Source organism: Aplysia californica, unplaced genomic scaffold, assembly GCF_000002075.1.
Source record: "Aplysia californica isolate F4 #8 unplaced genomic scaffold, AplCal3.0 scaffold00067, whole genome shotgun sequence".
NCBI classification, from domain to species: Eukaryota; Metazoa; Mollusca; class Gastropoda; order Aplysiida; family Aplysiidae; genus Aplysia; species Aplysia californica.
In genome coordinates, this window is record NW_004797337.1 from 1,395,802 (window position 1) to 1,409,167 (window position 13,366).

Consider the following 13,366-nt stretch of genomic DNA (forward strand, 5'->3'; position numbering starts at 1 on the left):
CTCCATCTCCCCCTAAATTCCTCTGTCTAAGACGGAATTTTTTTCTGGCTCCCTTGCGATTCCGTCTTACACAGGTTCGACTGTACTTTTAGATGTGAATAGATGTTTTAAAAAAGCTAATTTAAAGGTCATTGTTATGTACAGACAGGAAAGATTTTGGTTACGTTTCTTAAATTTTATATTCTGGCTTTTGTTTTACAGGAATTTGGGGCTGGTGGGGTGCCATGCAATGCACAGACTTCAGACTATTATAGGACAAAAGACCTTCCCCAAAGATTTGAACACCCTGGTAAGTGATCAGTCTTTTTATTTAGAAATTTTAGCATATTCACCCCCAGGGCTTGTCCTTGTTAGATTGACCATGAATTATGAGTCATATGATTTCTGTTTGTTTTCTGCTGTGCCTTATTTGCACTTCAATTTTAAAATGTCTCTCTACCACTACCAGTATGGAAAGCTGCTTGTTTTGTCACAGACAGAATCTTATAGGAGAAATTTACTTAGTTACTTACTACCCGTTACGTCATCTGGCGTTTAGGGCAGCAACAAAGGATCTCCAGCTCTGTTTGTTTTGGGCCATCTTGGTCAACGTCCCCCACAAATGGTTCAAGGACTTCATTTCAGACTGTACTGTGCGTCTCCAGGTCACTTTGGGTCTGCCCCTCTTGCGATGTCATTCAGGTGTCCAGTGGAGGGCAGTCTTTACAATAGAGTCTGGTTCTCTTCTCAGAACATGCCCAATCCATCTCCATCTTCTCCTTGTTATTAGGAGAAATGGCAAATTGTTTTAAAGTTTTATGTTTGAAATTTGATTGTGATAGGTGTAGGATGTTGTGTCTATACAATAGATGCATTTTCTATTTCAGTCTATTTTCCGTGATAGATACAGAGGTATGATGTAGTTAGAAAATGTGGACTAAGCGAATAAGAACTTAATAATAGAAACTACTGTGTTATCAACCAGATTTCGTGAAAAAAAGTTAACCAAGAGTTTCCTTATATTATAAAGTCATTTGAACCATTTGCAGAGAATGAATCACTTTAATCTTACTCTCAAACTATCATTACTATCAAGAAGGCTTTTGGAAAAAAGTTCTTGTTTTTTTTCACCCTTGGATTGGTAAAATACGCCTATAGCAGCTTCAGTTTGGTTGAAAATTTTATTTCAAACTGTTTGATTGAGGTTGCGTTTTATTTCTTCACTTTAGATGTGTTCAAGGGGTACGGGAAAAAACCTCAGCACCCAATGTACACCACAGAGGCGTCCACATATGGGTCAAAACCCCCATCAGTCCACACAGTTCCCCTGTGTTTTAACGCCAGGTCTCAGGGATTCTCAGGGGTAAGTTTTGTCTTCATCCACCGAGACAATGATGCTGCTCTTCTAGGAGGGTTTAACAGACTCAGCCCGCCTTGCCACTCACAGCGACTGACTGTCTACTATGTTTTACTCAGAGCTGTTCAAAGCGGCTCTTATCTATTACTCCTTCTTCACATTACTTTCCTCTCTTCTTTTTTTATCTGCCACTTACATTTCAATCCTTTTTCCTGGTGTTATTGAATAGTATTTTTTGTTCTGAACATTTTTGTATGCCACATATAGGGTTTTATCAAATTTAGATATTTTTGTTCAAAGGGTACGGGAAAAAACCTCAGCACCCAATGTACACCACAGAGGCGTCCACATAGGGTTTTATCAAATTTAGATATTTGTACAGGTGATTGTATTGTACAGGTGGTCGTTACAGAAAGTTTGACTGAATAATGTATTAGTCAAGTTTTTAATCAACGTGGCTACAACAGCTGTATAAAGATAGGTAGTGTCCCCAGAATGCACATATTTCAATGCTGTCTGCTATCATCATCTCTCGTTACATTGAAATACTAATTGTTGGACAGGGATGGACACTTGTGATTCTTACGAAGGATTCAAAACCTCGTGCATTCATCAGTCTGATTGTCTCAAAAATGAGATAGCTCAGAGAAGCTATTATTTAGAACCATCCCCATCACAATTTAAAAAGTCCATTTAGCATAACGTAATGAAGTTCATATTTAAAATCAGTCAAAGGCACAAGACTAATTTGTACAGTCAATAATTTCAAATGGTGGAAATTTTAAGTTTTTCCCACTGTCAGATCCTGACATTGACATAAATTTTAAAGTTCAACAGAAAGTGAGCATACTCCTCATTATACTCATTTAACTTTGTAGTGTGATAATTACTTTTGTGAGGGGAAATCCTTACTATACCTTTTTAGCATTGTAGTAACATATTTAATTTTGTGAGTTGAAATCCTCACCACACTTGTTCAGCTTTAATGTACAGTCACAAATTTTGTGTGTTGAAATCCTCTATTATTGCATTGCATGTCAAGCATTCTCAGACGCTTAGAAGTACAACTCATGAACTGATTCTATCTTTTCCAGCATCTAGCGAAATGTGGAATGCCCCGCAACTTCTCTCTCAACACATCCACTGACAAGAGTGTGGTTTGACAAGATAAAGCAGTCGAGATTCTACTTCATGGTTTATCTATTGTAATGAGCTCAAAGAAAATAGGGATGAACAGAAAGAACTGTTCACCGAACTCATTTATTCACCAGAGTGCTTTTGCTCACTTTATGTTATTTTGAGTCATTCATATATGATATGGAAAATTTAATTAGGACTTAAAGGTAAAAATATTTGTGATTGGACTAGCTGAGGATCGAGTCAGTTTTCACTGAGTGCAAAATGATGTAACGGGTGGAGTCCACCACTTAGAAGTTGAAGAACACATGTGACAAAGTATGTAATTGTTATTGACTGTATTCACTTGGTGGTTTAGTTCTTTGGTCTGTAAATAAATCAAACCTATTATTTGTTTGATGTCACCGCAGTTTGCTTTTCCTTTTTTTTTAATGCTGTGGCTTAGTACTATTTTGAGTCATATTTTTCATCTTATCATTTTGTTAATGCATCAACAATAAATGTTCTTGGTACAGCATGCAGTTTAATCTTCTCTGTCCATTGCTTGAGCTTATGAGGCATTACTTATGTGGCAGCTATAAACCGAGTACTTTGTACTTGGATTTAAATTCCTTGAGTAGAAGAGAACAAGTCACGATCTTTTGCCAGTGAACCCAACACATCCCACTGAATTCCTACTCAAATAGGATCCGCAAGGATACCCTACCTGACTGTCCGTTGTGTGACTGCCAGGACAAAACAGTATCTCACCACCTCTTTACCTTCCCTGCACTTAGCGACCTATGTAGCACCTACCTACCTGCCTCCTTAGATATCGGAAATACTCTATACAGCAACAAAACACAGCTGATAAAAACCTCTAAATTCATTGCCATATCGACAGGCCGAAGGGCTAGAACTCAGATGGCCACTGGATCAGAAAAGTAAAGTAAATTACTTGGATTTATGATAAGCGCCTAGAGCTGTGTGTTCACAGGAGTAGGCGCTATAAAAATGACCTACATTCTTCTTCTTCTAATTATTATACCATAGAAGCTAGGATATAACACATTCATCTCAGTATTCCTGGTATCTTGCTCTCCATTAAGAACTATGAAGGGAGTAAAACCACTGGAAAGAACAAATGGCAGTTGATGTCGTCATCAACATTACTGGTCAGTGTTTTTTTTTAATAGAGGGTTTTACGGCGCTCGCAACTGCATAAGGTCAAATGAGCGCTTACTGGTCATAATCATGTTTCTGGTAGTGAAAATAAAAAACAGTGGAAAGTACAGTCTACCCAAAGTCAACACAAGAAAAAAATAAATCACTCGTAAACAAAAATAAATTTTGGATATGTATCCACACTTATGTCACATTGTCGCATTCTCTTTTCAACCACATTTGCTTGTCTTAAATTCAACTTTATTTTGTCCGCCACTTCTTTCCTCTTGCTCCTTCTCACCACTCTCACTTCTTAGGTCTGACAATCAATTGGAGATTCCAACACTAGAACCTCGAACCCATCATGAAGGAGCACAATGAACATAAAAGATTGCCATCCCTCACTGCAGGGGGAGCAGCTCCATACTCCCTCATTGACAGCCTTCTGTCGGCACCTCCATTTTACATTTGTTGGCCTCGGTGGTCTTTCTCAAAATGTGGGATATACTGAGCACACTTCCATGTTTCGTACTGCATAATGACAATAATGCCAAAGGAGTCTAGGGTGGGCATATAATCTGATGCAAATGGAACTGGCTAAATAGTAGGGGCAAAAAGTAGAGATGGGGATAAAGGAAAGGTTGACATAAAGCATAATGATAGGGTGGAATTGAATCAAATGTTCGAAAACATTGAATACATCCCATACAGCTTACAATAAGACACAATGATGATCTATTGGATCAAACTCTAGTAAAATCATCCCTTTCACGATGCAAGAGTTCTTGCCTTTAGTCTACACATTTGAGAAATGATCCTCGGTGGCTGGTCACTTTGGTGGCTAGCAGTGCAAACCATGCACTGCGATAGCTTTGCCCCGTTGAGTGAAAACTGTTGTGAAGTCGTTATCAGGGACATTTAACACGAGGAGCTGTAACTCAAACCCGATAGAAAGTCTACACTCTATATAGTCTTCAGGTCTCCTATTTCGCAATGTTACACAAACAGCAAAGAGAACTCTCTACACAGAAGTAGAGCAGTAAGTGGACTTCTCTTCAGCTCAATTAACAGAAAAAAAGAGAAAATTAACATACATACTTCTCTTGTTTAAATCTTTTATTCAAGAAAATACCCACTTTGGCTGGTCTTAAGACTAACCACATTCCCAATACAAGTATGTATATATGTCAAAGACTATCATGGTCATTGTTGAACACAATAGAATAACAAAATATGTTTACATTATTTCAGCACCTACAAGTACAAATCGAATTATACAAAATCACAGTTAAACGAGTAACAGTAATGTCAAACCATACCATCAAATATCCACAACAACAAAACCGACAACTTTCATACAGTTTCATACTTTCAGTATATCAAGCTATCTTTCAATTTTCTTTTTCACTTTCCAGAGCATGTTGGCTGAGAATAATGAAGATGAAAAAAAAAAAAAAGAAAGTCTTGTAATTCATTTTTGTCAAACATCAGTCTTTCCTGATACAAGTCTCTTCAGTTCATTTCTCAGCTCTCATCATATACTACAAAATGTCCAGATGACAGGTACATAATTCTTTCTTTAAGAACTGTACATAAAAACCCAGAGACTACGACTATTCTGCTCTGCCACAACAAACTCTTAGAAAAAAAACCCCAAGTACATTATTTCGACTACTTAGTTAAAGACTCTGTAATACCCCACTTTTCAAAATGCTGTATGGTGAAGTCTTACACTAAACAGTTGATATATAAGGGGGTGAGATGCAAAACCTGTCAAGTGACATTTTGGAAAAAATCGAGATTTTTATGCTTATAACTTTATGCACATTATTACCGGCTATTAGATGCACAAAGTGTTTTCGGCCAAAATCCAACACATACTTCATAAAAGCCACCCAAAAATCTTCTTTTTACGCATGTTCGTGCGTATAGCAGCATAAAAAAAAGCTGATTTTCTCAAAAGTGCTAAAATGGATGTAGTGGGTTTTGCATCTCAGGCCCTTATACGTTCTAATCTTTCGTAAAGAAAACCCTGTCTGTGACTGTTCATAGTGGGGTCGGCAACTCGGAGAAGTGTCTGTGTGGAACCGGCAACTGAACAGGAAACTATAAAACAAGCCTGCCAAGTGCATAAAGCACTTAGAATGAAGTATTAGCCCGACCCTAAGCAAGAAACCCCAAAACTCTACCGGAGCCTGGAGGACCTGCAGTGTTCAGCAGCCTTCACACAAGATACTGGGATGTCAATATATAAAAATGAAGGAGAAGAAAAAGAAGAATGTTCATAGTTTGACAAACACAGTGGACCTTTGTTTTTATGGTACAGCACCTTTTTAGACCCAAAAGCATGTCTGCAGCAGCTGAGTTACCTACAGGAAGCGTTCCTGGGACTTGAGGACAATGAAGTACATATGTACATCATAGGTCATACTCCTGTTTTTGGAGGTTTTTTGTTTGATTTAGTACGCATCTTACAGCACTTGCAACCCAATTAGGTCATACAAGTGCTGAAGATTAGAGGTGTTACATGTACAAGAGAGTAACAATCACATTAAAGAAGGAGGTGAGATAAGGACGATAGATGTTTGATAGGAAAGAAGGAGAAAATCACAGCAGAGCACATGCCAATCACCCACATGTCATACTGCAAGTACACACAGCAGAGGCAGTACGCTACAGTAGCATAATGAGGATTTTAGTTCAAAAGATGAGTCACTTGGTCGGGTGTCCTAGGCACAATACTCTTCCCATCTTTGTAACCATTTTCAGGATCCAGAATGGCGTTGAAGATTTGTTTGTAAGCTTCACACACCAGTTCCACTGATCTCTTCTTTGCCGTTTCCCTGAGTCCACGTTGGAAGAGAAAACACATGAGAATTATTCATACTGTTAATAAGTACAGTAAACCTGCTCTTATGAACATCTGTCCAAGACAATCACTTGTACAAAAGACACTTGCTACTTTCCCCCTTATGTTTTTTTCTATATTATATTCTAATGACTTTGTTCAAGAGGACCACCTGTCTAAGAAGATCACTTTTCTCCTCAACAAATGGTGGTCGTCTTGGACAGGTTTGACTGTACATAGGAATCAATTCTTACTTGCTAATTTATTACAAATACTCTTTCTAAAAGAAGAAACATTTACAGACCCCCCTATTCTTATCTGCCAATTTATCGCAAATACTCTTTCTAAAGGAAGAAACATTTACAGACGTAGGAATTGATTTTTACTTGCTAATTAAGAAAGCAGACCATAAGTTCTTTACGACACATCACCTGACAATTAAGACCAAAGCTCAAAATGGATGTAAACACTTGGCAAAGGTGTGCCAATACAAACAACGATTTCAAAAGCTGTAACTTTTCCCTTGATTTTGTTCATTATACAAGTTGATACTTTATTCATATACACTGTCTCTACCATTAGCTAGATATCAAATAACAAATTCTTTTCTTTCTTTATTTTTTGAGACAGCTATCTTTTAACCACATCGAATACTACAACACGTCTGAATGGGTGTATTTATTAATAATAATAATAGATAGCATTTGTATAGCGCATATTCCCGCTCAAGAGCAGGCTCTATGCGCTTTACACTATATTATTACCCCAGCAGACCATAGAACACTCCGAAACATTCTCAGCTTCCCGGGAAGCATAAAGTGCAAGCAGCTGATTAAGCGCTCAAACACTAACAAACTGACAAGATCTTTCGCTGTCTATAGCTGGGTACCCATTCCCACCTGGGTGAAGTGAGGAAAATTCGTGTAAAGTGCCTTTCCCAAGGACACAACGTCGGGTCCTTGACGGGATTCGAACCCACGACCTTACGGTTGCGAGTCCGAGAGCCTAACCATTAGGCCACCGACGCCACTGTGATCTGCACTCTGCATAAGAAGTCAAACAAAAATTTTTAACCTCAAGATATAAGCTGCTCATAAGTCAAGCTGCCTTCCTGTATAGAAATGACCTATGGCTTTAAAAAGTTTGGAATATAGAGTTTTGGCAATCTGAGAGATTTGTTGTAGTTAAGAGTTTCACAACTCTTGCAACACAATTAAGTCATAAAAGTGTCGAAGATTACAGGTGTTAAAAGAGAGTAACAAACGCAAAAAAAAAGGAGAGATAAGGATGATAGATGTTTGAATGGAAAGAAGGAGCAAACCACACAGGAGCACCCGCCAACCACCTAGATTATTGCATCAATGCCACAAAGGGTTGATTACCTCACTGTTACACCTAGAATCAGGCTACACTGGGGGAGAGTGAGACTGTCAGGTTGGGCCAGGTAACTGTCAAACTTGTTCTGTAAAATAAGACAATACATAGGTTTTGTTCAATAGCAAATACATAAAGCAAAATGTGCCATTCAAATGGAACCCCATAAGGATGACAAGAAAAATGAAAACCATCAAAGTACAGGTAAGCATCAGAAAGCCAACGTGACCAACTCAAAGAGGGCAGTTTTCCACCAGGTGATAAATCAATACTCAGAATGATAGTCATTGTACAGATTTTACAACCCTTTTAACACTGTAAAGTTATATAAGAGGCAAGATCTCTGAATTCAACGTCAGTTTCCTTTAGGAACAAACCAAACGGGAAGAGAGCCATAAAACTCTCTTAAACAATTCAAGTTTAGAACCCATGACGGATAGTTATGTTATTAGTGTTAGTAAACGGCAAAACATTCTTACCACAGCAGATTTAATAGCCAGCTCATCTAGTCCTGGTAATGATGACAGAGGTCCCTGAGAAATAAACAAAACCCGTACAAGACAAGGAACATTGTAACAACTTGACAATGACAATGACAATCTTTATTCATCTCGCAGGGAGAAATTTGTCTTGGTCGTTAACAATGGCAGTAGACGTTCCAAAAGTTAGACTTAAAGGTGCACTCATGCAAACGCACAACAAGACAGGACATTAGGCCAAGTAAAAACATGTCTCACGTGCTGGGACAACCCGCTCTGTAAAACATTCTCTCTCTCTCTCTCACTCTCTCTCTGTTTCATTTGTAGCACTGTGTGTTCAGTAACCTCACTGCAGTTGGTACGAATTAATTTCTATATCTGTCTGTTCTTGCTTTTTAAAAAATGTATCGCTTCTCTGCAATAGTAAAATAAAACCAACGAAGCTTGAGTAATATCTAGTGGTAGACAAGGAATACAGGTACAAAGAGCCTTGACAGGAGATTTGCATAATAAGAGTTTGGGTTTTATAACATTTTTGATACTCATGAATATGAGTGGCGGATGACAAAAAACCCTGAAAACTTTGAAGTGCGCAAGTACTAACAGAAATAGAAAAATTGTAAAATTCTACCTTTCACATTGAAAGTAAAAATTAACATTTTGCTCAGGGCAATCAGTCAAATTTTTTTCTAAAGTTCCAGCTTTAGCAGGACAACTTTTATACCTAAACACTACTCGGTCAAGTAAGGTCCAGAAAGAAATTTGGGCCATAGCAAAACATAAAAAGCAATAAACAACACCAAAGTATCTGTACATTATTTGCACAAATAAGCAATGGGCATAGGCTAACTGTATATGAAGGAAAATGTGTGGCCTATGCACCATTGAGCAATATTTTTACACGCCAAATACATTTTTAACAATGAAGCATCAAACCACGAAATCAAGTGGGAGTTTGATGACAAACCCAAACACCATTAATGTTCTTCTTTCATGAATGAAATTCCAGATCAATCTATTATTTGCAGTGCACTGTGGATGCTTCAGTGGGTTTTTTTTTACCTACTTTCCCATCTTTCAAAGAATCATACCTTGTCAGCAGTTTTCTTGGTCATCTAGAACTACAGCTAAAACCACTGGTTTCATTGGATCCATCAATTGTAAATGTGCCTTTATTTTCCTATTTACAGACTACTTTCATCACACATGTAGGATTTCAACTCCATAGTTTTTTCCTTCCAATACTATCGCAAATATGCCATAAAAGTAAATACTGTTTGTTAACTCTTTTTTCAACTTTCATTTCTAACAAGAATTAACTTTTCAGGGCAAGAAATAATTTCAATTAATTGTTAACAGCAGCCACTTGCAGATACCTCGATCCAAATTCTTTCATTGTGTCAAAATTTGAGTCATTTACAGGAAAAAATTTAAAAAATTGTGATTTTTTTTTTTTAATGCATCACTTTTTCTTGAGTGGTGGTTGGCAGGTGCTCTGGTGTTGTTTGCCCCTTCTTTTCTGCCAAATAACTATTGTTCTTATCTCTCCTTTTTTTTCCTCTCTTGTAACACCTCTAATCTTCAGCATTTATATGACCTTATTGTGCTGCAAGTGCCGTAAAACTTTTACTAAACAAAAATAATACATAAATAAATGTTGCTGCAATGTGGAAAGACAGACCTGCCCCGTTTGATGTTGTTGAATGGCTCCGTACATCTGGGCCAGGCCAACACGGTTCAAAATGTAGGAAGCTTGCTCACTGATCAAGGTGTCCACGTGAGCATCAGTCTGAAAAGAACCCAAAAACCTAATGCGTTTCACAACAGTAACAAATGTGACAATCTATTATTAAAAAAAACCCCACCAAAGCCAAACCTAACCTGTTGCTGCGTGAGCATGACCACCCTATGTTGCCTGAGAACTATTTTGTCCGAAGTGTACTTAAGTAAAGAGTGCACTTTGGACAAAGTAGTTCTGAGGTGACGATTTTTGTATATTTTTATATTATTATAAAAAAACACATCCTTTATAACTATTTTGACACTGTGACAGACAAATAATGTCCTGCATAGAATGAAAAATCCTGAGTACTCAGGTTACAGAAAATATCTCCACTCCTCACTTAAAAATTAGCATTGTATGTTTTCAATACCCACAGGATAATACTTTATTGTTCCTGTGAGAAAATTCCCCACAGGGACAATAAAGTATTGTCTCTGTCTTTAAGGATTTAAATCTCATTTACAGAAGGCGCCTCTCCACTAACAAGTCACAAGCAGCTTCAGTATTTTAAGCACACAAATAGTACCTGAGCATTCAGCATTTCTAATCTTGTGTCTGTAAATTCGTAGAGTGCGAGTGTTGTGTTCATCAAATGGATGCAGTTCACCATATAAGCTGCCATATCAATGGCACTAAGTCGACTGGCAGACATGGAACACATCTGTAGTAACGGGTCTATCACACAGGCCAATATCTGAAACATACGGAGGAAAAACAGCATTGATACATCCACATAGACTCATTGTAACAGCTCATCTAACTGCTTTTATTTTACAGGTAAAAGAAAGTGATTGTCTTTTTACAATTCTGTTCTTCGTCTGATTACGAGTGCATATGTTTGAAAGAATTGTTGTACTTTGAAAGGGCCAGTATGCATGAAGTGTTGATTTAAATCTTATTTCATTGTGAAGTGCCTTTAGCCATCAGGGAGTGGGCGCTATAGAAGTGATGTTTATTATTATTATTTATGTTTATTATTATCAAGACAGTAAGCTTGTAAGTGAGATGAGAACGTGTGTGCACAAGTGCAGATTGTATGTGGAAGGTACCAAGAAGTAGAAAAGAAAGACATAGAAAGGAAGGTATCAGACGCTGTCTCTGACATATCATGTGAACTTGAAATTAAAATAGCCACCCTCAAACATTCAACTCTTAGTAGAGATAAGCTCAGATTGTTGTATACACAATGATGGCTTGTTTACTTTTGCGTTCCCAAACCCCTCTCAATCTCTTTATATCTTTTTCTATCTTATTCCCTCTCTCACTTTTCTCCCCCCCCCCCCCCCCCTTAGCCCCACCACCACCTTACTCTTTCTCTCTCTCTGTGTTGGTCCCTTTTTCTCTCCCCCCCCCCTCCCCCACACACACACACCTCTCTCTCTCTTTCTCATCCTCTCTGTCTCTGTCTCACTCTCTCCTTGCCTCTACTTTAAGTTCCTCTATTACACAGACCTGTTTGTAATCCTGTTTCTTATCATCAATGGGAACTACAGAAGCATCATGGCAGGCAAGGACGTCCCTCAACAGCTGCAGAGTCTGAGTCAGGGAAGACGTCGGGCCCAGATCCGACGGAGGAAGCTCCACCTGAAGAAACATCCACCACAAAAACCATTATAATATAACATTGAATAATCAACAGTTATTTGTGATTTATACTGTTTCACGAATGTCTCTTCTGTCAAATATGTATGCTTTACGTGATGTGGGCCTTAAACACTGAATAAAATACCCACCTACCTAATTACTCAGATACCAGTAAAATTGGAAGAAAATTGTAAACATTCTGACCCACTAAACCATTTCCTTACATAGAGCTATGCTTCTAACGTAGCTGAATTTAAAAAAAAAAGATAATTGTTTTCCTAGGTCAAATCTTTGATTCTCCTTCAAACCATGAGTCCTATCGCACAATAATAACCATAGTTCATTATTATAAATAATATCCATCAGTTCCAGATATGTGCGGCGATTTATTTTCGGACTATTGTACTATCATAATTGCTTCCCTTGATTTTCTTCATTATCTCTCTAATTTTTCATTTGTCAATCCCCAAGGTCTTTGAGTTATCTAACTGTATTCTTTTTTTTTTTACAGCCATTGAACATAAAGACAATTATAAAGAAAAAGCACCACAAACCTTGTCTAATAACCTGTTGGCATGCCCGGTTAAACTGTTGAAGAACATGCGGTGACTTAAGTCCTGAATTTCAGCCACTGTTGACAGCAAGGCTGCCTCTGTGTTCACAATTTGACTGAAATTTAAAAAAATGTGTGACTGGGAAAGATCAAGATAAACCGTAGCTTTTTTTCTTTGAGAGTATCCAAGCAAAGGAAGGAATGGAGAACCATGATTGCTGAATGTCTGTTGCACATCTGGCACTTGATGATGATGATGATGATGATGAAGAAAAAACTGCTAATGTGTATCACTTCCATACATCAATAAACTGAATTTTTAATTCGTACAAAATTTCTTGTTTTGAAGCAAAGAAAACAAAAAAAGTCAAATAAGATTCAAACCAAAAGCAATATTTATAGCACGCTAAGTCCTTCCCAAAGACCACTTTTTCGACCCGTGTAATAATTTAAGAACCATTTGTTCAAGAACATTTCAGCCTACAAAAATTCCACTGCTATTTTGCAATTAACCTGCAAAGCAAGATTCACGTCAGGATTAAATTCAGTAATGGCCTTTTGGCTGTTCTTTTTAAAAGTGATCAGCACAAGACGCTAACTGAAAAAACATTACACACATGGGTTTAAAAAAAGTATCAAAAGCACAGTGAGCATAGTCAAGAACTAACCCGATAGTGTGGTGGTAGAACTTCAGAAGATTGTCCAACTTGTACAGGGTGACCGGGTCTTGCTCAGACACGAGGACTTGCTCCACTCGCACCTTCATCAAAGAGAAACGGAGGAATTTGAAATTTTTTGTTTTTTGTTTTACTGCACTTGCCACTGCATAAGGTCATATCAGCACGTGGGACACATTAAACGTAAAATTTGAAATCTGTCTTCGACTGCAACGAGGGTGAGGAAAGGTAAATGCACAATCGAAAAGACAACTTTTGAGGAGAAGCAAAAAGAACACCAGGGCAGTAAGAAGAATTGCTATCGCACAGCATTTCACAGAAAACACTTAATCCCTGCTTTTGCTTATTTGTGTAGCAACAGGTTTAAAAAATTTTTTAACATAAGGTGCATCCTGCAATGTGTTATCGCAAAGCTCTAAACCCCCGCCCCCAAAAACAACCCCTCCCCCCCC

General features: G+C 37.9%; 2 protein-coding genes across 2 annotated transcripts in view; one reads left to right on the forward strand and one right to left on the reverse strand.

Moving 5' to 3' along the window:
- Window positions 1–2,994, forward strand: part of LOC101850314 (UPF0691 protein C9orf116 homolog) — a 5,252-nt gene extending 2,258 nt beyond the window's left edge. The window contains exons 2-4 of the mRNA XM_005093667.3: window positions 202–289; window positions 1,209–1,342; window positions 2,431–2,994. Of these exons, the coding sequence (XP_005093724.1) occupies window positions 202–289; window positions 1,209–1,342; window positions 2,431–2,499 (291 nt within the window). The 3' untranslated portion in view covers window positions 2,500–2,994. The remainder of the gene's footprint in view (window positions 1–201; window positions 290–1,208; window positions 1,343–2,430) is intronic.
- Window positions 2,995–4,714: 1,720 nt separating this feature from the next.
- Window positions 4,715–13,366, reverse strand: part of LOC101850544 (conserved oligomeric Golgi complex subunit 6) — a 22,792-nt gene continuing 14,140 nt past the window's right edge. Inside the window, exons 12-19 of the mRNA XM_005093668.3 lie at window positions 12,906–12,997; window positions 12,239–12,353; window positions 11,553–11,684; window positions 10,627–10,794; window positions 9,999–10,106; window positions 8,318–8,371; window positions 7,847–7,926; window positions 4,715–6,459 (exon numbers count right to left, since the gene is read on the reverse strand). Coding sequence (XP_005093725.1) covers window positions 6,312–6,459; window positions 7,847–7,926; window positions 8,318–8,371; window positions 9,999–10,106; window positions 10,627–10,794; window positions 11,553–11,684; window positions 12,239–12,353; window positions 12,906–12,997 — 897 coding nt within the window. The 3' untranslated portion in view covers window positions 4,715–6,311. The remainder of the gene's footprint in view (window positions 6,460–7,846; window positions 7,927–8,317; window positions 8,372–9,998; window positions 10,107–10,626; window positions 10,795–11,552; window positions 11,685–12,238; window positions 12,354–12,905; window positions 12,998–13,366) is intronic.